Below are 26,182 nucleotides of genomic sequence, written 5' to 3' on the forward strand. Positions count from 1 at the left end.
AATTCTCATCTGCCTACAAGGTTGTGAGAATAGGACAAATAGCCAATTATGTACACAACATTGACACATTCACAAAAAGAAAGAGATAAAATTAAAGACTTAAAGAAGTTTAACAAACTTCTAAACAACAGGCATTATTAAAAATTCTTTTAAAAATGTAGATACTCCAAACAGGCTGTTTGAAACAAAAAACTGTAATAACTACAGAAAGCGTCTTCCCTCTTTCCTCATTCTTGAGATAAGGATCTTTATACTTTACCTGTTTCCTCTATCTTTCTGAGGCTTCTGGAACTTGGCGAGACAAATCCGAAATCCTTGACAATCTGCCTTTTCTCTTGCTTTTTGTTGGAAGGACACATGCCAAGGATCGATGCCATGGAGCAGTATCCCAGGGCATCCATAAAGTAATCCTACATTACTTTCTAAAATATCCAGTTTTTGACAAAGTATCCGGAAACAATTCTCTGCCTATTTACTCGGAAATAATTATCATTGCATCCAGTAAAGGTAAAGGTTTTCCTTCACATTAAGTCTAGTCGTCCCCGACTCTGGGGGTGGTGCTCATCTCCATTTCTAAAGCCGAAGAGCCGGCATTGTCCATAGACATCTCCAAGTTCATGTGGCCAGCATGACTACATGGAGCGCCGTTACCTTCCCACATAAGTGGTACTTATTGATCTACTCACATTTGTATATTTTCGAACTGCAAGATTGGCAGAAGCTGGGGCTAACAGCAGGAGCTGATCCTGCTCCCTGGATTTGAACCGCCAACCTTCCAGTCAGTAAGTTCAGCAGCTCAGCAGTTTAACCCGCTGCATTACCAGGGGGTCCTTGTATCCAGTAGAGCTTACTATTTAGTACATTTAAAACCTGAGAGAGTCTGTATAGTACAGGGATGTTAGCTACTGTAGCATTGCTAAATCTCATTGAAACCCTTAAACAGTTGAAAAATCAATGACTAATTAAAAAATTGTTTCTAAATAAAAGCCCATCAGAAGATTTCAATACAGCTGTAATAATTTGTGTATGATTACTATTGCTCATGTAGCCCAGATATGATATATTAGGTCAATGTTTTGAAACCTGGAACATTTTTTGTTTTTTTAAAAAAATAAAGAAATAATTTGCAAATAATAAGAATTATGTCCTACCAGAAGATGGAGGCGGCTCTCCACAGTCATATTTTTCATGCCACTCCATGGTTCGATAGTAACTGAGCATTACCTCCCAAAGGGCTTTGCAGAGGTCAGCAAGGCAAGGAATGTAACTGTCTGAAGTAATGTGCTAAACAACACACACATAAAAAAGTTGTGAATTTATACCCAAGAATATATTATTGTTGTCTTAAACTTTTTATGTTATTTTATACTCATAATTAAAGTGATTGGATTCTTGTTTACATGATTTTAATATGTTGTAAGTTGCTTTAGGTCCCATGAGGGAGAAGAGCGGAATATAAAGATTTATTATTATTATTATTATTATTATTATTATTATTATTATTATTATTATTATCAACATCATCATCAACAACAACTATTCCTTGATTTTTTTTCCATTCTTCTATTCTATGAATGATCTTTCTTAATACTATGAAGCATCTGTTTTCCAAAACAGCTAATGCGGGGTATTTAAGGATCTCCTTTGAAGGGGTAAGTGACCACAATAGTATATGCAAACACAAAAAGTTTCATTGTACAAACACTTACCGTGCAGAGGTCCTTGTACTGAAGCTTCTGGAATTTAGTGTCTGTGTTTCCGGCACACAGCTCTACATACCCAAGGACAACTTGGAATACTGTGTTGTGGATGGCTTGAGTAAAGTGCATATGCAGTTGGTCCATTGCTGTCTGGACAAACATGGAGAAGGAAGACAAGTCATAGAATCATAGAGTTGGAAAAGAGCACAAGAGCCAGCCAGTTCAACTCCCTGCCATGCAAGAATACACAATCAAAGCACTCCTGACAGATAGCTATCCATCTTTTGTTTAAAAAACCTCCATACAAGGCAACTTCCCCATGCTCCAAGACAGCATATTGCACTGTCAAAACAAATCATATTAGGAAACCAGTTCTAATTCCTTTTCTTTGGTCACATCACAGAGCCAAAAGAATTCAATTATGGGGTTTTTTTCCCCTTTTGGAGGTATGTATATATCTGTGTGCATTGCCTACAAACAAGCAATACTTATCTATACTTTATTAGTAGTATTGAGATTATAGTTTGATCATTTTTCTTTTATAACTAGTCTTTGCCCTTGAGGGAGGAATCCACAACAATAACATTACCATATAATCATTTGGCATAACTTAAAAAAAAATTGCTTACTTGTGTTTTCCCAAGGAGTCTGTAAGCCTGCTGCACCTTAGTATAATGGTTGATATCAAAATTCTTGCAGATTTTGGAAAGCGCTACATCTAACTGCTCCTAAAAAGTTGACAACACATATTAAGTGAAAGAAAGTAAGTTACATACTGTGAGTAATTCAGGTTAAGACTTTTCTAGTTGCAAAAAGATAGGAGGCTGTCAAATTATTCAAATAGCTGGGGTCATTTACAGTGAAGAATGTCAATTAAAATCAATATAGTCAAGTCTCACCTCAATTTGCTCCAGAGTGTCTTGCAGTTTTGAATTCAATTCACTGCAAAACAATGAAATCCAACATTAAATTATCTAAAACGAAGTGGAGGAGTTCCAAGCCAAGACCAATGTTGTGACAGTTTAATTAAGCAGATTTTTTTCCATTATTCAAAAAATCTACAATGTGTTTTCTGCTAATAACACTGAGTGATATTTAAGGAGACTCCAGTCTCCTCCCCCCCCCCCCACCCAAAAAAGCACTTCCAAAAGATTTCAGTCATTTTCATCTCTCAAGATGAGATCACACTAATACCAGAAGCCACTAAATACATGGAAGAGTCCATAGAAAAGAACACATCCTTGCCTCAAGCAGATTTCAAGCACTGTCTTCAAAACTAAGGAAAATAGTATTTTTTTACTATTATTTTAATGTTATTGCTGTTTGCCTCCTGGAGTGCTATTTTTGGTAGAAAAGCAGAATATAAATTAAATAAATGGGGACGACAATTATGATCAAATGGAAGTGTAACAACAGTCCTTAAGATGTCACAATAGAATAATATAACAATGAAACCAACATTAAAAGGATGAAGGAGGCAAGTAACCTACTAGTACTTTCTTGGGCCATAAAGAAAACTAGACAAACAGTATTACAGGACACAACTATTTGGTTTCTATCTGGTAGTGTAAGAATTAAGAACATTATAGATTATATTATATTATATATTACACATGCCTTCCCTGAAATCTTGACATCATTCCCCACTGATTGGATACTTTAAATAGAGACATACATATGAATCTATTCTTGTCTTTTTTCTGAATTTTCAAAACTAATTTCTGGCACTGATCCCCACTCATTCAAATCAGCGAGCCATTCCATAAAACATGTTCTTTCTTTGTGCCTGTTTAATGGAGGGCAGCATCGGCTTTAGAAAATGTCTGTCATGTTACCTTATGCAACTGTAGTGTTTGAAGGTGCTAGCTGCTTTCTGACATTCGAGGCACAATTGTATAGCCCCTGGATAATCTTCCTCCTGTAGGAAATAAAAGGCATATACTGAGAGAACAAATGGGGGTGATGTTATTTTAAATTAATATAATGGGGCAGCGCTCACTTATCTACTCAAAATGGCTATTTTTGGTGTTTCCCACAAAATAGTAAAGGGTTTGCAAATTGGATGTTGCTAATCCACAGTGATAACTAGTGGAGCATGCAGGTTCTGAACTGGCTTGTAAGGTCTTCAGACAGAGATGTAATAAAACCACATCCTGAGAGACTGCTACCTATGTAAGGCTTATAACAACAACAACAACAACAACAACAACAACAACAACAACAACAACAACAACTTTATTTTTGTACCCCACCTCCATTTCCCCAAAGGGACTTGGGGTGGCTTACACATGACTCAAAGTGCCTAGAACAACGCATAAAATAAACACATAGTACAATAAAAAAGTAAAAACCAATAGTATATAAAACAGCAATTTAAAGCTCAGATCACTCAATAACTTATGGTAACAAGTGCCGTAAGTCATGGCCAAACTGTAAACAAGACAATGGAATGAATAGTGCAAATTGTAGTTAAGGAATAAGGGCATGGGGTGAAAGGGCAGTGCTGTGTCATTAATTGCGGACCATTGGAGCTAGATAGTCTTAAAGACTTGTTTAAAATCCAAGTCTTCAAATCCCTACAGAAGGAGGACAGTGTGGGAACCTGCCTAATTTCACTGGGGAGGGCATTCCAAGCCAGAGGGGCACCACCAAGAAGGCCCTCTCCCTTGTCCCCACCAATCGGACTTGTGATGGTGGCGGGACCAAGAGGAAGGCTTTATAGGTAATAACTTGCATTTTGAATTGAGACTGGAAACCTATTAGCAGCTAATGGATCTGCTTTAATAGGGGCATTGTGTGCTCCCTATAGCCAGCTCCAGTTAGTAGTCTGGTTGCCGATCATTGTACCAATTGCAGTTTCTGAGCTGTCTTCAAAGGCAACCCCACGTAGAGTGCATTACAGTAATCCAATCTTGATGTAATCCAGTCTTGATGTAACTAAGGCATGGATCACCATGGCCAAATCCGGCTTCTCGAGATATGGTCTCACCTGGCACACAAGCTTTAACTGTGCAAAAGCCCTCCCAGCCACTGCTGACACCTGAGCTTCAAGCGTCAGCGATCAGGAAAGTTCTGAGAAATCTAATTTCACTTAAACTGTAGTTCTATGATCAGACTGATAGCAGGGGGTAACAGAAGAGGAAAGTTCTCCACCTTCTGCAATGTTTGGAGGGAATCTCTTACAGTGAGCCTCTCAAGGTCTGATCTAGAATGACTGAAGGAGCAGACAATAAGACTTCCATCTTTACAGAGATCTACAGCCTCTCTATTCTATATTTAGAATGCATAAAAGAATAAAGAAAACCACAATCACAACCCAATTATACTTTATATATATATATATATATATATATATATATATATATATATATATATATATATGCTTACCTCTAACATTTCGCTTAAGCGTACATCAGTTTGTTGCTGAAAATTAGAGAAAAAAGTCACTATACAAAGTTCCAGCAATCAGAAACAATTTTGATAATTAAAGATAAATTCTGCTCATACCAGAGTTTTTATTGTTCTTAGAGATTTTAACAGGCCCACCAGCAACTGTCGTTTGCGTTGATTTGCAAGAAGTCCCAAACTGGCTTGAGTAAAACCTTCTTTTGCTATATTCAGATGCCTGAAGAAGTTTAAAAATATATTATTAAATACAATTAGGCTCAGCTAGAACCAAAATACTTCCGCATTAAGTCTGACACCATATACAAACACACATTATCCATAATCCCTTGATCCATGATTACACACTAATTCAAAAAGGTGAACTGCATTGTAGCTGACCATTCACGAAGGTCTGGATCTTCTGTGGCATCCCAGGGCCAGGCCTGTTGATGATAGTGGTGGGTAATCAGGGATGTGACTAGTTAAGTCCCTTTAACTATAGCCAAAATAATTACTTATCCTAGGATTCTTCATTGCTATCAATGGGTGATGTAATAATTGTATGCCTAGCTGCAGAAACATAGCCGGACACCAATCTGATTCACTACTCCCCTACTATTAGCTGAATTGTCATGTTTGAATTGTAGCAACTATATGGTAAGTCAAGGAGGAGGTTTTGGTTGATGCAGAAAGAGAAAGGAAATATAAAAAGATATACGCAGGCAGAATACTGACTTACATTTGCCTGTGCCAGTAAAGGGGTTCCAGCTACAGATAAGGACAGTTATAGTACAACGCATGAGGGCCTTAGGCTCTGCTACGAGGAATTCCAGATTTGTAGACTAGAGCTCCATGTTTAATTTAACATTTAGCTTCCCCAAAACAGAAGACGTTGGGAAATTCTTCTGCAAGTTTCAACACCCCATTGCTCTGAACCTGCATCACACATTTCCCATGAAGATAAACAAAATGGCAAAGAGAGTATCCTGTATGCCTCCCTAAATCCCTTGGAAGAAAAATAACTTACAAATGTGAGCAAGAAATGAAGAAATCCACAGCAAAACAGCTGTAAAACATATTTCAAAAATGCTACACTTTTACTTTCATTTTTTTTTTGTTTACTCTAAAGCAATGAAGTCAGTAGGAAGTATTCAATACCTTCTTCCATTTGTGCAGATGACAGCAGCTAACTGGAGGCTAGTCTGCAATGATGTAACTCGTTCAAGTTCCTACAGAAAGTAACGGTATCAATTACTTCTGCAAGAATACAAACTTTTGGACTAAAACTAAATACTGACTTAGGTATTCAGTTAATTTAGTTAGTATGATGGAGCACTAGGAGATTTCCCATACCATTCAGGGAAATAAATTTCCACTAGGAATTTATTCTGACAGTATCAGCAGACAAGAAAGATTAAATACCAACATTTTAGTCTATTTTTTTTTTCATACCACAGCAACCTAACACAATTAAAGTTGCAATGGGCCCTTCCACACAGCCCTATATCTCCGAATATCAAGGCAGAAAATCCCACATTATCTGAGTGTGGACTCAGATAACCCAGTTTAAAACAGATATTGAGAGATTTTCTGTCCTGATATTCTGAAATATAGGGCTGTGTTGAAGGGCCCAATATGTTTAGCTTATTTATTTATTTATTATTTGCACTTGTTAACCGCCACTCTCAGCCCGAGGGCGACTCGTGGCGGTGTACAGAACATGGAAAAGACAACAGTTTACAATAGATCAAGACCATAACACAATATCTTATTAATACAACAACTACTACTACAACTAATTAAACTAAAAATCCGCTTCGTCTAGTTTGGGGTCATAATCAATCTCATAGTCATAGTCCATTCCGGTGGTCATTCCAAAAACACAGCACTTAGTTGAAGGCCTTTTCGAAGAGCCAAGTTTTCAGGCCCTTGCGAAAGGCCATGAGGGAAGGCGCCTGTCTGATTTCAGCAGGGAGGGAGTTCCATAGCCGGGGGGCCACCACCGAGAAGGCCCCCTCTCTCGTCCCCGCCAGGCGTGCCTGTGAGGCAGGCGGGACCGAGAGAAGGGCCTCCCCAGATGATCTCAAGGTCCTCGTGGGCTCGTAGGCCGAGATGCGGTTCGCAAGGTATTTTGGGCCGGAACCGTTTAGGGCTTTGTAGGATAACACCAGCACCTTAAATTGGGCCCGGTAGCAAATCGGCAGCCAGTGGAGCTGGGACAGCAAGGGCGTTGTGTGCTCCCTGCGTCCCGCTCCGGTTAACAACATGGCTGCCGCGCGCTGGACTAGCTGGAGCTTCCGGGCCGTCTTCAAGGGCAGCCCCACGTAGAGAGCGTTGCAGTAGTCGAGGCGGGATGTGACCAAAGCGTGTACCACCGTGGCCAAGTCAGACTTCCCAAGATATGGGCGCAGCTGGCGCACGAGCCGAAGCTGTGCAAATGCTCCCCTGGTCACCGCTGAAACCTGGGGATCCAGGCTCAACTATGAGTCCAGGGTCACACCCAAGCTGCGAACCTGCGCCTTCAAGGGGAGTGCGACCCCGTCCAGCACAGGCTGTAACCCTATACCCTGCTCGGCCTTACGACTGACCAGGAGTACCTCTGTCTTGTCTGGATTTAATTTCAGTTTGTTCGCCCTCATCCAGACCGTTACAGCGGCCAGGCACCGGTTCAGGACTTCGACAGCCTCCTTAGTAGCAGGTGGGAAGGAGTGACAGAGTTGGACGTCATCTGCGTACAGGTGACACCGCACCCCGAAACTCCGGATGATCTCACCCAGCGGCTTCATGTAGATGTTAAACAGCATGGGGGACAGTATGGAACCCTGAGGAACACCACAGGTCAAAGGCTGCGGTGTTGAACAGGAGTCCCCCAATAACACCTTCTGGGTACGACCCTCCAGAAATGACTGGAGCCACCGCAAAGCGGTGCCCCCAAGGCCCATCTCTGCAAGGCGTCCCAGAAGAATACCGTGGTCGACGGTATCGAAGGCCGCTGAGAGGTCCAGGAGCACCAACAGGGACACACTCCCCCTGTCTAGCTCCCTAGCTTCTTTCAGTTTAATTCAGGTTAATGAGCACATTTCACTTACAAAGATAGCTTTTATTGGTTTGAAAGGTTTTCACAACATTCTCTTTGAAGCTATTAGAATACAATGCTCCAGTATAAATCTAAACAAAAGATTTCTTTAAAGCTGTTTAAGCTGCTGCTGTCAACATTAAATATCTTCTACATGTGTTTTACATATCTTTATTTTACAAAAGCATTCTTATTGACATTTAAAATTAACTACACAAACTACTAGAAATCAAACTCCACTTTAGAAAAGGGAGTATTACTGAAAAAAAGCTAATTGTACATATGCTTTTTCCAGCAAACGTGGATTTCCTCCCAAGTTTGAATTTTGAGATGCAGCTGTGCTTAGCATCCATTAGTTCTAAGATATGATGAAGTCAAATCACTATGACAAAAATGCCCATCAGTTTGCCAGGCTGGGCTTCAGGCATAGACAGGCATGCACAGAAGAATGACAAGTTGGAAAGGCTAACAGAACTCCTGCTGTGAAAGAGGAAATGTAAGCAGATCCAGTTTCTGTTCCTAGAATCCCCTCTTCTGCAGCTGTCCTTTGTTTTTTGTCACTTTTTAGATATTGTTGGATTCCAGCTATCATCCCTCAGGAGGAGACACGTCTGCAACTATATTTCGATCAGAGACTGACCTTGGTTCCCTTGAGAAATCTAACTCAGGCCTGTCAGCCTCTGAATCTGTCTCCAACTGCAAAACCTTTGCTGGCCTAACATTCCCAGAATCCACAGCCCCATCAGGTACAGAACCAAACTCCTGTGAGTCCTCAGATGCTGGCACAATCTCCTCTGAAACCTCAGACATTGGTACAATCACAGGCTGAACCACAACAAGAGCTTTGTCTATCCCAGGAGAACCTAAAAGAAGCACTAAACTCTGCCACTCTCTCCAATGTGGCACCACTTCTGGTCTTTTTGAATACCTGGGTGGGAAAAAAAGTATTGGTACTTTTCCCTCACCGTGAGACGACCCTCAACTTATCCACAGGTCTCACAGAAATCAATAATTTTTTCCTTTGACTTATATATGAGGTTGACTTGCACGTGAGCAAATATAGTATGTCTCCCAATTGCAGTTTTTGAAAGACCAGAACAAATGGGCATCCATATAGGAGAAAATGAAGCTTGTCCTCAAGGGCACTGGGATAACCGGGCGATCAGATACCAGTACAAATAGTATTCTAATTGTAGACATTTTAATCATTTGTCTGTGGAACAATTTGTTGGAGAGTAAGACTGACAGGCTAGTGCTAGGAATTAATGTCTTGCTATATTTCATGGACCGCGTATATATTCTTAAAAGTGCCAGAAATGACAATTGAAGTGTCATTTAGAAAGGCAAGATAATGATCTATTATATCCACATACTAATATTTCTTCCTTTAGATGAGTTTGGAACCCTTCCACAGATCTTAGATGACATATTATAATACAGCTGCAATGCAGAGAATTAATTCCACACTGTCCTTTTCCCCAAATAATCTACATTCTGGAAAAAATTAACTTTCAGTAGCCATTTACCTACCACACTAAGATCTCAGGAATCGTTTTATTCTTTCATAAACAATCTGACTCAATTTACTTTTTTAGCTTATTTGGTTTGCAATAAAGGGCAAAAAAAAAGAAGCTTGCAGTCTGAATTATTTCTGGTGATTATAAATTGATTATATATTGGCGAAACGGATTCAATATTGTTGTTGAAAGTATCCTAAACAACTATCTCTTTTTTATATGTGGCACTGATTTTCACATTCAGACTGCCATTTTACACCTATCCACCTGAAATCAAGTCCAACTGAATTCAATAGTCTTACTTCCAAGTTCCTTTGTATAGGATTCACCTATAACATGGGTCCCCAAACTAAGGCCTGCAGACCGAATACGGCTCTCCAAGATAATTTACCCAGCCCACATGCTCATCTCTAGACTTAAAGTCACTCTAAGTATGAAATTATTTGAAGGCACACAACAACAACAATCCCAATTAACTATTTCATCAGCCCAAAGCAGGCCCACAGTCCCCGTTGAAATACTTGTAAGTTTATTTATTTATTTTTGAAACATTTATATTCTGCCCGTCTCACCCCGAAGGAGACTCAGGGGGGAGCATAACATATATACGGCAAGCATTTCATGCCGGGACATTAATAACTATAAATATACACAAAGACTAAAATCAGTTATATCTACTTTAAAATCAGTTAATTTCAAACCATCTCAAAACACCATGCTGGCTCTGGTCAGTGGAATAGGTTCCCTGTTATTGCCTTATTGCACTGTCCCAAAGGCTTGGTTAAATATTGTGTTGTCCCTTCCTTCCTTCCTTCCTTCCTTTATATATCTATATCTATATCTATATCTATATCTATATCTATATATCACTACAAAACAGATATGTGCAGTGTGCATAGGAATGAGTTCATTTTTTTCTAAACAACAGTCTGGGGGACCATGAAACAGTCCTCTACTGAAAAAACTTTGAGGACTCCTGACCTCTAAGAACACATTATCCCATTTCAGGGATTTGTAGAGATTGAGAACTCCTAGATGCTGTTGGGATTCAAGTGTCATTAGATCTACCAACCATGGTCAGTGGTTGGCCACCTGGAAAGTCACAATCATTTATGTTGTTAGGGTATGAACTTTTCTCCAAGTGGAGCACATCTCACCTCTTCATGAAAGAATTTCAGAAAGCTATTGTACTTTAAGTGCTTGCTTTACACAACTGGTCTCTAAATGTTTTTGAATATGTGAAATTTTGATTGCTGCAGCATTTTTTTCTGATGCTGTTTTCATGTTTTATGCTATAAACTGGATGGATGTTTTTAATTATTGACTTAGTTGTAAATACAGAAAGAGATCCTTGGAAATAACAGAATAGAAATATTTTGAAATAATCCATGAGGTCTATAAATAAAACGGTTACAATGATTTACATTAATATTAGATTTAGCACTTTGCAAATCTCAATGAGACCCTTACAATAAAAATTGCAAACATACCTTGACATACGCAGGCTGCTTCTCAAGTATCAAGTCTGCAACTTTTTTAGACACCTTAAAGAAAACATTTAAAGTAAAAAACTTGGTGTGGTGTAAACTTTGGAAAGAACATTTTGTATTAAATACTCTGAATTTTCCTGGAAATTTTCAATAAGCCATCAGAAACATAAGTTTATCCCCATGTTAAAATACATGCAAGAAAAGGGATAAATACTCAGAAAAATAATGGCCATGTCTGGCTTAAAAAGCAATGCCAAGAAAAATCACAGGCTCTTATTGCAAATAAGGAGCACATTTGAAAGAAAAAATAAATGACAGACATAAGACAATGAAGCTTAATATAGCACATGTGCCTTGTCATCAGTACATAATCACAAAATGATTCACCTATAAAAGAATTTTAAATACACTGTTCTAAAAATTAGACATACTGTCCTAAAAGCAACTTACAGAGCACTGCAATTACGATCAGCATGTTAAAAATATCTTTCAATAATCAGTATGCTTTCTTCTTCTCATAACTTCCATCAAACGTAATGTGATTGCATTTTGCACTTAACTAGCAGGGAATATTTTCGGTGTCCTATAATCACACCTAGTAATGGTATGAATATTTAAACAAACACATTCAATTCCATGCCTCAGAGCACTGACTTCTGCAAATCTGCCTGTACCTTCCAAATTATAACGGCTGTCTTGGCGGTCACCACACTAAAGCATTGGGGAAAGAATGGGAGATCATGATCCTACAATTTTTATTTATTTAGTTAGTTAAGTTAGTTACAGTATTTATATGCCTTTCTCACCCTGAAGGCGACTCAAGGCGGTTTACAGTCAACACAATCTGATGCCCCCAACAACATAAAATACAATTTTAAAACATTTAGCAATTAATATAAAAACCATACAAATCCAATAAAAATCCTCAGCATCTCATTACTAAAATCATTTTCCAATTCACATCGTCGAGTCAGTCCATAGATCTATATTTGCCTCTTATACTGCATTAGCTAATGCTTGCTCAAAAAGCCAGGTTTTAACTTTTGTACGAAATGTTAGGAGGGAGGGGGCCGATCTAAAACCCTAGGAAGGGCATTCCACAGCCGGGGGGTCACCACTGAGAAGTCTCTGGTCCCCGCCAAATGCATCTGCTAAGAAGGCAGGACCGAGAGCAGAGCCTCCCCAGATGATCTTAGAGTTCTAGATGGTTCATAAGGAGAGATATGTTCGGACAGGCAACTGTAGGCTAGAAGATAAAATATTTACTAGTCTGCCAAGAATTAATTTTGCTATTTCCAGAAAAATTCAGGAAAATCTCCATTTGTGTGAAGGCTGGAGTCTGACCATTCTCTCTCCAAAAGCCAATGCCTGGTTAAGGGAGAGATTACAATTTTAGAACTTATTTTAAACTGCTTTTTGACCCAATGTAGTTCATGACAGAAGCTGGCACTGAAAAACTGACACATAAATACCCACATCTGGCAAAATGAGCAACAGAACAGGGATGGGTTTAAGGCCACAAAAGTTTGAAACAGACCACATAAAAAGTCATAATTACTACATAATGTAAATACTGTCAGTGGCAGCACTACCAAAGAAGCTCTGTTCCATCCCAATTTTAGATTCTGTTTTTATTTACAACACGAGAAGCTTTTAAATACAGAAGGAGACCACTGATCCATCTAACTAAGCAGCAGGCAAAGAACAGTCTGTAGGCCACAGAGAACACTGTCGGCCATAAGGACCAACAAAATCTTTATTTTTAATAACCGAAAAAGCTATCCTACTAGAAATCAAGAGGAGAAATTTTGCTAAATTTCCTCCCAGGATATTTTTAGGCTAGGGTTTTATTTTTCACATCACTTCTTATTTCTTAAATGAATTCTCCCAAGCTGAAAATAACACAGTCCTCATCCTATCTTTTAAAAAGTCACAAAATTGCCCTGACTGTCCTTAGAGAGTGCAAGAACCTATTCCAGTTAAAAATAAATTTCTAAGTGGAGATGGTGAGGTCATCCCAAGTTCAAAAGTCAGACCTAGACCTGGGAAAAGGACCTATTCCATCTAAATAAAGAAAGTTGTCTGCTGATCATTCCACAGGCCTATCTAATCCAGCACCCTATGGTCACAGTGGCCAAAGAGATGCCTACAGAAAGCCCACAAACAGGACACAAGAGTTATCACACTCTCCTGTACATGCATCCCAACAGATGACATTCAGAAGAAGGCTGATTCTGCCAGTAAGCACACAGCAGACGCCTCAGGCAACAGATTTTGGATGTTATGAAAGAGCAGTTATTTACTTTATTATTACTGCATTTCTACCAGAGATGGAGAAGGCTGTTTGGGGGAACTGTCTTCCAAAAATAACATAGCTGCCTCTTAATATGACACTCTCTGACCTGAGTGAGAAAGAGTCATCTGTAGCCCTGCTTCAGGCAGCAAAGTCTTTTATTAGCTTTGGCAGATAACCAGTGTGATATAGAGCTACCAGCCTGAATAAAACGTGCCCAGAAAATGCTGTGACAAGGTCACCATAGGTCAGAGTTGACTTGAAGGCACATAACAACAAATAACAATTATGTCTGGATACCTATGCGCATTTTATTCCACATCTAGCACCAACAACAGTTCTCCAAGGTCTAAGGCAGTAGTTCCCTTCTCAACCTGTGGGTCCCCAAGTGTTTTGACCTACAACTCCCAGAAATCCCGCCAGTTTACCAGCTGTTAGGATTTCTGGGAGTTGAAAGCCAAAACATCTGGGGACCCACAGGTTGAGAACCACTGGTCTAAGGTATTGTCAAGGAACCATTCAATCCAACATGCCAAGGACTGAATGTAGGATCATGGAAATCCAGAACTGTGCCATGGAAATATAGCTCAATTCTGAGGTTTCAACTGCATAATGGAAGCTGCCCTTGAAGCAGGGAATCCCTCAAGACAGCAGTTGAACTACAGGAGAAGACAACAAATGGTACACCAGAAGCCAAAGACTGGCCAGAAGTAATCCTCAGAAAATAAGTGAATAATCATCATGTGAATTGTAATAAAAAGCTCACAGTTGAAATTGTTTTCAAGATTGTATTAAAGCTTTCTGGTCCTCACAAAAAGGAGTTTTTCATAAATTTCACCAAAGCATCTGGGGAAGAGAAAAAAGAAAGTGCATAATACTTACAGCAGCTTGCTGTTGCTTTAGTTTGTCTCGGTTCTCTTCCACTTCTTGAAGACTAAGAACAGGGGGCAATTTCTGGTGGAATGAAACAAAGAAAATCCATTTTATAAGGAAATATCAAAGTCACGCAAATGCTGGATTATTTAAAGAACCAAAGAAAATTAGTAATGGGACATGGCTTGGATTAGAGCTACAAAAATGGTCAGATGGCGAACGCTTCTATTTTGAGAAAAATGTACTTCAAGCACAGTGAAGAATGAAACGTTTATCAGAAAAATCCTTTCATTTTCTTTAAAAGATGCCATTCTGATTCAAAGAATGTTCTTACCTCCAACTCATACTTTACAATATCAAAGGAATCGTTAGAAAAATAGACTTCTTCAATGCTGTTAATTATTTCCTGCTGTGCCTGAGGATCGGTTGGTTGTTCCCGTAGCTCTCTGAGTTCCTCCTAAAGCACATACAATATTTGAATAAAGCATTAGATATTAGTGATACATCACTAATGCAATTTACTTCCAAAGTACACTTGGAAAATGCAGCACGTGAAAAGGGTTAAGAGCACAACAGATACATCTGTAATTTTCTTGCTCTTTTGAATTAAGTAATGGCTATGCCCTCCATGCAGAATCCATGAAAATGTCACCATCTCACTCTTGGTCACAATATTGAAAGTTACTGTGTGGATCTTTACAACAAAAACCCCCAGAATTTTGTATTTAGACAGGGTATTTCTTCTAGATATCTAAGGTATGTATATGGAAATACAGGTATTCCAAACCTCATATATTTCTGATCCCAGGCATTTCAGATAAGGAATGTTCAACCTACAATAGAAGCTGGGCCTTTATTGATTCAAGCACTAGGAACCCTTGGTGGCACAATGGGTTAAACCACTGAGCTGCTGAATTTGTTGATCGAAAGGCTGGCGATTCAAATTGGGGGAGTGGGGTGAGCTCCCGCTGTTAGCCCCAGCTTCTGCCAAACTAGCAGTTCGAAAACATGCAAATGTGAGTAGATCAATAGGTACTGCTTTGGCGGGAAGGAAATGGCACTCCATGCAGACATGCTGGCCACATGACCTAGGAGGGGTCTATGGAGAATGCCAGCTCTTCAGTTTAGAAACGGAGATGAGCACCCTCCCCCCAGACTAGACTAAATGTCAATGTAAACCTTTACCTTTACCTTACTGACTGTTCAAACTTTGAAAAAACTCCCATAGACTCCCTACTTCTCTGGGATTTGTGAATAGCTTTGAGGCTGATTCATAAATGGTTGTCAGGCCTTACAGTGAAAAAGAATTGGCCATATCTAATATTGCAACTACACATTGCAGCAAAGCAATTTTTCCTCCTGCCAATGAAATAGTGAAAAGAAGCTCTTTTTCTTTGCTTCATCAAGAAGAATGGGTGGTTTAGTACAGTAAAAAATAAGGCAATCATTCTCATTTGCTTTTCAAACAGGGAATTGGAATCAAGCTTTTCCTAATTCAGGCTGAGTATCCCTTATCTGAAATGCTTAAACCTAGAAGCATTTTGGATTTTGGAACACCCATATACATTCATAATATAATATCTTAGAGATGGGACCAAGGTCTAAACACAAAATTCAGTTATGTTTCATACATGCCTCAAGCGCATAGCCTGAAGGTAATTTTTTACACAATATATTTAAAGAACTCTGTGTATAAAACAGAACTTGTGCATACCGAACCATCAGAAAGCAAAAGTCCCATTATCTCAGGAACCAATGTGAATGAATTTGGAGTATTTGGATTCTGGTTAAGAGATACTGAGCCTGTATAATCACAGTGAAGACATACAGCTATATACAATAATCTCTCATGTACAGTGAATTAAAAAAAATGTTATTAAACAGTAAATAAATGACGATGATTATGATGATGATTAACAAAGCAGTGTCTATGTCTACCAACAGTAAAGTTGCCAGTGGCTACTCTACCCATTTTATGAGACACAGAGATGTTTCATTTGTCACCCTGAATTTTTACTTAGCTGTATAACATTTTATCTGAAAATAGAAGAACACTTTCACGACATCTCTGTTTTAATTAAATGTACCTAAATATTAAACAGACTTTTGACTGCAATAAAAATATTTTTGCCTTGTGACATTATCATGGTACATTTGCCTAGAGCTTTCATTAGTCTCTTCTAAATGCTACCACATTAATTTTTCAACTTGAATTCTTCTTGCATGACTAATTTACAACTTAACCAAATAGAAACCAATCAAGGAGACCCTGAAAAAAAAACAACCACACAATAATACATCCGATTTTTTTTAATATGAAAGGGTGGAAATCAGGACCATTTATTGATAAGCCTAGGTATTATTGCAAGACTTCAGCAAGGCTGTTGAGGATAGGATGCCTTGGAAGTCCCTCTTTCATAAGGTGTTGTTGATCATTCGTTCAGTCATCTCCGACTCTTCGTGACCTCATGGACCAGCCCACGCCAGAGCTCCCTGTCGGCCATCACCACCCCCAGCTCCTTCAAGGTCAGTCCAGTCACTTCAAGGATGCCATCCATCCATCTTGCCTTCGCTCGGCCCCTCTTCCTTTTACCTTCCACCTTCCCCAGCATAATTGTCTTCTCCAGGCTTTGCTGTCTCCTCATGATGTGGCCAAAGTACTTCAACTTTGTCTCTAGTATCCTTCCCTCCAATGAGCAGTCGGGCTTTATTTCCTGGAGGATGGACTGGTTGGATCTTCTCGCAGTCCAAGGCACTCTCAGAACTTTCCTCCAACACCACAGTTCAAAAGCATCTATCTTCCTTCGCTCAGCCTTCCCTAAGGTCCAGCTCTCACATCCGTAGGTTAGGTAGCCATACGCCAAAGTGAACAAAATCCCTTATTAAGAATTAGTTCACATATGCTATTTATCAAGCAGTTGGAAAGTATTAAAATAGAGCATTAAATGTCAAAATCAAAATTTTGGTGTACAGACTGAAGTGAAAATAAAATGATGGTCTAAAAGAGAGCATTGCCATTGTGCTATTTTTACAAATACAGAAAAGCGGTTTTCCAGAGGAACAAAAAAACAACCAACTAGTGTTACAAGGATTTTATTTTCCCCTTTCTTAGATCTCACCTTATAGGAACATGTGAGATTAAAATTGGAGCAAGCAGGCGGAAAGAACAAACAACCCTTCCCTTAAAAGATTCCCTGCAAAATACCAATTGTTCTAGAAGCCAACTAAATAAACTAACTTGAAGTGGTGATTTGGAAAGAAACAACAAGGCTTAATTTATTGTGTGGGAGAGATTGATAAGTGCTTTTGCTTGAATAGCTTATCAGGAAATTTTAAAAAGTGAATATATTGATGTAAAAGATGGCATATTCAACTAGTCTGTTGATCTATTTTTTTAAAATGCTGCATCTAATTTTCAGCACTGAAATAAATTCAAAATGTTTTGGTTGCCTAGTTAGACATTGAGTGCTATCATTAATTTTATTAAAGTGCCACCTTGTGGGTTATCTATGGAATTACAGTATAAAACAGCTATTTCTTTTTTTAATTTTCGAACACAAGAGCTAAAGTCAAGTTCAGTAATCCAAGAGTCAATTTGCTTCTATGGTTCAGCATCAAAACCTCCTACTATAGAAAATGGGGTGAAAGGACACAGGGAACAGAAGCCACAAATGCATAAAAATGTTGACAATCATGAGAAATGCAAAGTGATTAAAACAGAAGGCTAGAAGAAGAACACTGATTAAAATGTAATCATTTAAATTTCTATAATCAAAAAGAAGTTATCTGGCTTCCAAGAAAATTATAGTGGTGTTAATGAAATATGTATATAACTTATGAGCGCAGACAGAATTGCAAATTGTTTGTATTTTATTTACTTAAACTTGGAAGCATAATAAGTGTACTTTTTAAAAAAAAAATCTAGTTTAATATATTTAACCAGATTTAACCAGCCAAACATAAATATATTAAACACATTTAAATATTTAATATGTTGATAGCTAACCATAAAAAAGATTCTGGACTGAAATTAAACAGAGTGGGGAAGCTGATGTTTTTGGCCTAGAATTCCCATCTGCTTAGTTCTGAATGTGGTTACACTCCCCCTGAAAGACTGTGTTCGCAGCTTGGAAGTTCTCCTGGATCTGTCTCTCTAAATGTCAGCCCAGGTAGATGTGATGGTCAGGAATGCTTACTTTCAGCTTCGGCTGATATGCTAGCTCTGCCCCTTTCTAGATTAGGAGGATCTTAAGATTGTAGTGCATGCACTGGCAACCTCAAGACGAGTTCTGCAATGCACTTTACATTGAGCTACCTTTGTATCAAGTTCAGAAATTCCAGTTCGTTCAAAATATGTCAGTCAGATTGATTACGGGAACATCCAGGAGTGAACATATCACAGCTATTGTAAAGTGATTCCACTGGCTGTCAATTAGTTTCTGGGCAAAGTACAAAAGGTTGGTTTTGACCTTTAAAGCCTACATGGTTTGGGTCCAGGTTACCTACAGGATTGCCTTCTTCTGTACAATCTGCCTCAAACACTGAGGTCCTATGATTGGCATCTGCTTCAACCAACCAGAACTGACTGGCGACCATCACCCACAGGATCTTTTCATTGGCCACCCCATGACTGTGGAATGGCGATAGAGCTCCAACAGCTAGATCATGACCTATCTCTTCCAACAGGCCTATCCAGACAGTTTTAATGACGAATTTTAAACTTGCATCTTATGTTTAATCTCTGTTTGGTGTATTTTAATGTGTATTTTGTCAAAATATGTTTTAATATGTGCATTTTAAAGAATGTTTTTAGGTGAATGTGTGTTTCACAGTGTTTGTAACCCACTTTGAGCTGTGAGGAAAGGCGGGCAAGAAATGAAAATATAAATTATTATTATTATTATTATTATTATTTCTTAGATTCTCTGGATATTTTCAACCTGTTCCAATGTACACAAATTAAAAAAGAAATAAATGCTTTTCATACAATTGTTTAACTGGTTTTTGTTTGTTTGTTTGTTTGTTTGTTTTTTACTTTTTCATTCTCCATAGATTTAAACTGTATTTGTTTTAACTCAAATTTGTGAGCTGCACTGTTTATAAATACTTACTTAAATATTTACATGAAAAAACCCATTTTCTTTCATAAGAGTTTTGTCCAAAGTAATAATGTGTCCAGTCTTACTCTGCAAGTAATTGTTATTGCATGCTATCCATCTAGGATTAACAGAAGGTACAACAGAAATATGCAATATGATACATGTTTATTGAATGCATCACACAACTCCAGAAATTTCTGTATAAAACATTGTCCCAAAGGAAGGACAACTATTTTACTACATTGTGGCTTTTTAAACAAAAAAAACAAGTGACTATCCATCAGCATGTGGAGCCAATCTGCTTTGAGTTTTCCTATACATTCATCAGTTCTCCTTTGAACTTCATCTGATGGATGAAGATATGGTCCCCACCCAGAAGCATACTCAATTTCAAACTGAGTGTGTATATGCAAAACAACATGCAGACTCCAAACACTTCTCCTATCACTATGGAAAAATAGGAATAAAGGTTCATCTTAGTGTTAAGAGTACCATTTTTAATGCATGCACTACAACAAGATCTGTGTATTTGAAGATTCACAGTCCCCTAATCCACCTAGAAATGCTAATCTCCTTGTAAACGTGGTAGAAAAGGGAACAGACACATTTCTGTGTGTGGGTGGATGTACTCTTGAAGGTAACATTTTTCAGCATTTTTTTCTATAATGGGAGGTCTACATGGAGACTCTTTGTGGCCAATACACCCCACAAACCTCAAATGTTGCCCATCTAATACAGAACCTGTTACATGAAACTGTCCAGGGGAAATCACACATGTGAGTGCACGGAACCAATTTTAAAAGATATGCCGTTAACCTACAAAAATAAACACATCAAGGGACAGCAGGGGCAGAGGCATGACTTCAACTGTGTTCATGCTAAAAATAAAAGTAGCAGAATATGTTTTCAGCATACTCAATTACATCTGAAAACCCCAAAGTACACATACCAAGTGACTCACTGGCTTCAGGTATACCCTAGTTTTTTCCTGTCTCAGCATATGACTGACCCTGAATGTATTTAATTATGATTTACACTGTTCCCTCTACAACTCTGTAAACATTAATTAACAGCCTCCCAAGATTCTTACCACCATATGGTCCCCATGGGTGCACAAAGAGATACACTGATAACATTTCATTAATGCCTGAAATGAATTAAAAGAACTGTCACACTGCCAACAATATCAGACATTAGTGGTGGTCCAGATTAATAATTCCCTTTTTAAAAAGGAGTCTGTGTGAAGCTTGGAAGGATAAACTTACTATCCTACACAGTCTAAACTAAATGGACTTCATTTCTGTTATACAATTATTACTTCCCTCCTCTTTATTTATATCACTTATTCCTCATCAAAATATACTCAAGGTGGCTTATAAACCAAACCGGTCAAAAATATGCCACAAAAAAAAAAAATCACTAAAATGAAATGAAACTATCAATAATATAAAAACAATTTCAAGTATGTATTAATATTTGTTTTATTTTGGTTATTTACTTTTATCCTGCTTTTCTACCGATATTGGGACTCAAGTGGGCTAACAGCAAACATGACACAATACAATTAAAACAGAGTAAAGGCATTAAATTATGTGTGTAAAAATTTAAAACAATTAATTTTTTCATGTCATGGAACATACAAATATTAAAATATATTTAAAACTACACTACATACACCCCCAAAATCACACACACACACACGCTATCCCTATCTCCCCAGCAGCCTGCCTGTTATCACTTTCCTAAATTCCTGATATATAATTCTACCTGCCCAGGAAAGGCAAACGGGATGATAGGGCTTCATAGCCTATAACCATCACTTGAGATTATCCTGGAAACTGAGTGTGGGTCGATGGAGCTATTTTAACATAGAATATATGAATTTCCTGTAGCCAGACTCAGTGAATAACCTGTTCTTTGAAACAGCTGATGTTTCTCAATCTTCTTCATAAAGGACACATTATGGTTTAAACAGATTTCTAAGTAATGGATACATCACTGTAAACCTCTAAAAATTCAACACAAGTGATGCCTTAACTGTTGAAATACACCCTTTGCTACTGCAAAAATTTGGGTATTCAGGATCAGAGCTCTTGAAAAGGCAGGGTAGTTCACTGTTGTCTGATCTGTCCTTGACTACACCAACAACCCCTCTGTGCCTTCTCTGGATTGAACTTCAATTTATTTGCCCTCATCCAATCCATTACTTTAGAACCAAAACAAAATCCTTAGAATCCAGTGGAAAACAATAGTAGAACAATTATCATCAGAATATTGACAGTAATGAACCTCAATCCTCAACAACATCTCTCCGTGATTTTATACATATGTTAAAATAGCATAGAGGACACATGAAATCATGAAGAATTCCACAGGCTAAAAGTTCACAGGCCAAAAAGTCAAACAAGAATCACCTTCTAAACTTGTTCCTCCAAGAAGGCACACAGCCATTGTGAGACGGTGCCTCCAAGTCCCATCCTAGCAAGGAGCTGGGAAAGTAGCTTCTGATAGTAAATGCTATCAGAAGCTACTGAAAGATTCAGTACAACCACATCCACATTCCCTTTGACCTTGGAGAAAATCCTTCAACAAGAAGACCAGAGCCAACTCTGTCCCACAGCCAAACCTGAAATTTAGCTGAAGTTTATCGCTCAAGAACCTATGGCTACCACTGGCACAAAGACATTAGCTCAACTATGAATCCATGATATTTTAGAGTATAGGACAGATGTACTTGATGTTGACAAAGGTAAACATGCAGCAGTTTTTATATCTCTAGTACTGTCTTGGTGTGAATTTTAAATATTAATAAATTCCTGTATTCACTTTTATTTTTTATTCCTTTTGCTATATTTGACGCATTCCAATTCTTAGTGTTAAACTGAATTCTGAGATTAGCACCCCAGCAAAACAAAACAAAAATGGGCTTTAAATCTGGACAACTACTAAGGATATTTTCTAACATGCCTTGATGTCTTTAACTAAATCCCACACAAATGGTTGACTAATGTAAACCAGCAACTCAGACCACATTCCAAACTGCTATTAAAGATGATAATAAGTTTCTAGATGGCTTATCCAGTCTACTTCCTACTATACTTAGAATAGTACAAGTTATTATAACCAGTAGTAATAATTTTTGTGCAATTAGGTGAGCAAAATACATTTCCGTACTTTTCTAACTGAGTCAATATAAACTTCACTAAAGGACGTTAATATAGTCCATTATTTAAATCTAAGTAGAAAAACATATTTTCATGCACGTTAGGTAATCCGAAGAAGCCATCATAGGCGATCACTTGTGGCTGAGTAGGATTGCCCTCCAAAGGTACAGTCTTGGTGGTGGGTTAGAACAACTGAATCCATATCCATCCCCAAGGACCAGTCTGTAGCTAGAGGCTTCCAGATTGGCAAGTGATGCCCCCGTCATCACTTGCCAATCATCATGGGACTTTTGTTAGTTTTAGTTTGCTTGGACGAAACCTGTACATGAATTTGTTATTACTTCAATATAATATGTAAGGAAACATATAGAGAATACCACTCTGTTCATCCTTCTAATGAGAAGTCTGCATAATGCAGCAGTATGAACAAACACAGTGGAATGTGAGATAGAAATACTATCATTTTTATTTTCCCTACTGAATTTCAAATTCCAGTCACATGTAGACATAAGCTATGTAACCTATGTAGGAGCACTGTGGCAGGTTTAAATCTGGCCAGTTAGTTTCTAGTCTGTGATATATTTGGCTGCGGCATGCATGAACAGAGCTGGCAGGTACAGTGCTCTGAACATTTGGCTAGGAATCAGGGAGATAATGATTGAATCCCTACTCAACCATGGAAGCACAACCCACATAATCTCAGCCTTAGAGAAAGATGCCACCAAAACATTTCTGAATAAATCTTGCCAAGAAAGCCAATCTGAGTTGACCTGAAGACACACAAGAATAATGTATGAACTGGATTATGACTTCTAACAAGCCATTTGAAAACAATATCAAAGACCTATTAATAGTAGCAGAGTTGTAGTCATACCTTTAGGCTTCAAATGCTGTTGGACAACAATTTCAACCAACCATGTCCACTAACCATGACATGCTAACTGCAATCAATTGCAGACGTTTATTCCCCAACTTTAATGTTCACTACTGGAACAGTTATGCATCAATTATTTGATTAACAAATGAGAAGAGAGAGCCAACCTACAAGAACATAGCCCATATAACGAAAGAAAAATATTTCATGTTTTAGGCACCTACTTAGTTACAACATTTAATAAATAATAATAATAATAATAATAATAATAATAATAATAAATCTTTATTTATACCCCGCCTCTATCTCCCCAAGGGGACTCAAAGTGGCTTACACGAGGCCAAGCCCAACAATACATCAATAAAACAAAAACAATAAGCAAAAACAATACAATTAATATAACTCACATTCCCCTCCTATCTCAACATTACTATTGTCCTGCTGAAACATAGTTTATTGAATACATTTACTTTTAAGATAATAAATACATATTACTCTCAAGTAACATAAACATTTTTGAAGTCAAGAATAAGCTTTAGTCTCTCTGATAGCAACCATAGTAAAATTTAAGATAATAAAATCATTATCTCTTTGCTTTGTTAGAATATCTGCCTATCTTTTGTAAGGATCTGTATTATCGAGAAAATGCTGTTCATTGAAGTGTCCTGTTTATACAGTATCATGAAAGACAATTTAAATGGGATTTATCTCATTTCCAGCCATGGTATCATAATCTTGTTCCACATTACACTAAGGAATTTTAATGGGAAAAGGTTATCATTCTCAATCAAAACTGTACTCAAAAAGTTATGCAAAAACCAAACATTTCATATATAGAAGACAACAGAATCACTATCTTGATTCAAAACTGACAACAGGCAAGAATCCACATACTGCATAATCTGTCCAAAGTGTGATGATTTCTGGAAACAAAACAAAAGGTGGAATGGCTGTCATAACAGTCATTAAAAACTTGATTAAGAGATAAACTCCTTAGAAATTATCTCATCATATCATGTGTTGGTCACTTAATACAATACTGTTCACAATGATTCACAGCTGACATCGGAAATTGAATGAGACTTTAAGTAAGTCCAACATGCACTCTTTTGTAAATCTATACTGCCCCTTCTAACTCAGATACTCATGCCAGCATAACCAGCCCTACAGATTATTGCACTCAGAAGTCAATGCCAACAAATACAAAGAATTTGCATATCTCTTCTTCCAAACGCAGAATCATCCAGTGAGTGCCAATACGACTATAGACAAAATGATCCACTGAGAATCAAGAAGGGGGTATTAGCATGCTCAAGAGAACTGCAACATTTGCATACCTTTTTAAAAAAACCTTGTAAGCGGGGCAAAACCTGAACAGTCTCAGTTATATGAGGACTGAACATGTTCAGTGGCTACAGAATATTCTCCATAGAAGACAAAGAAATTAACGTAATGGAGTATCCTGGAAGAGGGCTTGATAACTTCATAAGTATTTTAGAAGTCGGGCATGACCGACCAAAATGTTGAAGAGGAATTCTCCACAAAGCAACATTTTGTTGAAGGTAGCACATTAGACAACTTAACCTATATGCACACACAAACAGCTTAATCAGACAGAAAACTGAACAAGGCACAAAGGATGTCTTTGTTCCTTTCACCCAAGACAAACAAAAGCAGAATCTGTAATTTAATTAGATATATTACACAGATCTATACCCAACCAAAGCAGTTCTAAACAATCTACATAATAATAAAAATAATTATCAAATAATTGAAAGATGAGAGGCAATGAAGTAGGTTCAGTTTAAAAACAAAATCAAGATTGCACAAATCTAAAAAGCTCTGGACAATATTTGCCTGGTCCCTAGACGTGCCAGGCAGATCTCCCAAACGGTTCAACAACAGAAAAGGCTCTATTCACCACCACCACCATTCTCTCCAGCTCGAAACAGGAAAATAAACATACATGCAATTCAATCAAATAGGATGGGATGAAATATTTAAAGTATGAATCATATACACTACGCAAGTCTGAAACTAAAAATGCATTCTTTTAAGCTTTTTTTACAGTTTTAAACAGTGAGGACTTGATATCTGCTGGGATAAGATTTCAACCCCACACACCCTATCCCATGAATATAAAAAGCCATGGATGCTCAAGTACTATTATATACAATGGTATGATAAAATGGGTAGTTATTATATAGTGGCAAAATCAAGGTTTGCTTTTTGGGGTTTTTTATATTTTCAAACCTTGGATGGTTGAATCCATGGATACAGAGCACCAAATGTATTGCTTTAACTGCTCTGTTTTAATTTGTAAATTAAAACAGAGTTGTAAATTGCTTTGAATCCCAAAAGAGAGAGAGCAAAATTGAGGAAATAGACAGAAAGAACAAGAGTGAATTTGCTTCAGCTGAACAAATGTCATAAATATCAACGGGAATACTTTTCATTAGTCCCAGAAAGAGGAAAGCCTCTGAATCAACCCTAGAATCATGAGTCAACATATAGGGAAATCCATTGCTTCAGTGGGCATACCCAAGTTAGGACTGTAAATAGGATTCAGGGCCTCTTCAAGTACTTCCTTTTACCGGAGAATCAGTACCAGATTCTTCATAGTTGCCCAGCAACCAGGCATGTGGTTCTTCCTTTTTCATAGCTTTTCTTCCCACTCCAGTTACTCAAGTCAGCTGATATGAAAGTATT

General features: G+C 37.9%; 1 protein-coding gene across 1 annotated transcript in view; it reads right to left on the minus strand.

The window, feature by feature from the left end:
• VPS50 (VPS50 subunit of EARP/GARPII complex) overlaps positions 1-26,182 on the minus strand; it is a 73,698-nt gene that overhangs the window by 44,177 nt on the left and 3,339 nt on the right. Inside the window, exons 3-13 of the mRNA XM_060782253.2 lie at positions 14,671-14,793; positions 14,346-14,417; positions 11,171-11,224; positions 6,246-6,316; positions 5,208-5,325; positions 5,088-5,123; positions 3,536-3,618; positions 2,600-2,642; positions 2,330-2,428; positions 1,710-1,850; positions 1,152-1,284 (exon numbers count right to left, since the gene is read on the minus strand). Of these exons, the coding sequence (XP_060638236.1) occupies positions 1,152-1,284; positions 1,710-1,850; positions 2,330-2,428; positions 2,600-2,642; positions 3,536-3,618; positions 5,088-5,123; positions 5,208-5,325; positions 6,246-6,316; positions 11,171-11,224; positions 14,346-14,417; positions 14,671-14,793 (973 nt within the window). The remainder of the gene's footprint in view (positions 1-1,151; positions 1,285-1,709; positions 1,851-2,329; positions 2,429-2,599; positions 2,643-3,535; positions 3,619-5,087; positions 5,124-5,207; positions 5,326-6,245; positions 6,317-11,170; positions 11,225-14,345; positions 14,418-14,670; positions 14,794-26,182) is intronic.

The sequence above is a fragment of the Anolis sagrei genome, chromosome 6 (assembly GCF_037176765.1).
Source record: "Anolis sagrei isolate rAnoSag1 chromosome 6, rAnoSag1.mat, whole genome shotgun sequence".
In the NCBI taxonomy this organism is placed as follows: domain Eukaryota; kingdom Metazoa; phylum Chordata; class Lepidosauria; order Squamata; family Dactyloidae; genus Anolis; species Anolis sagrei.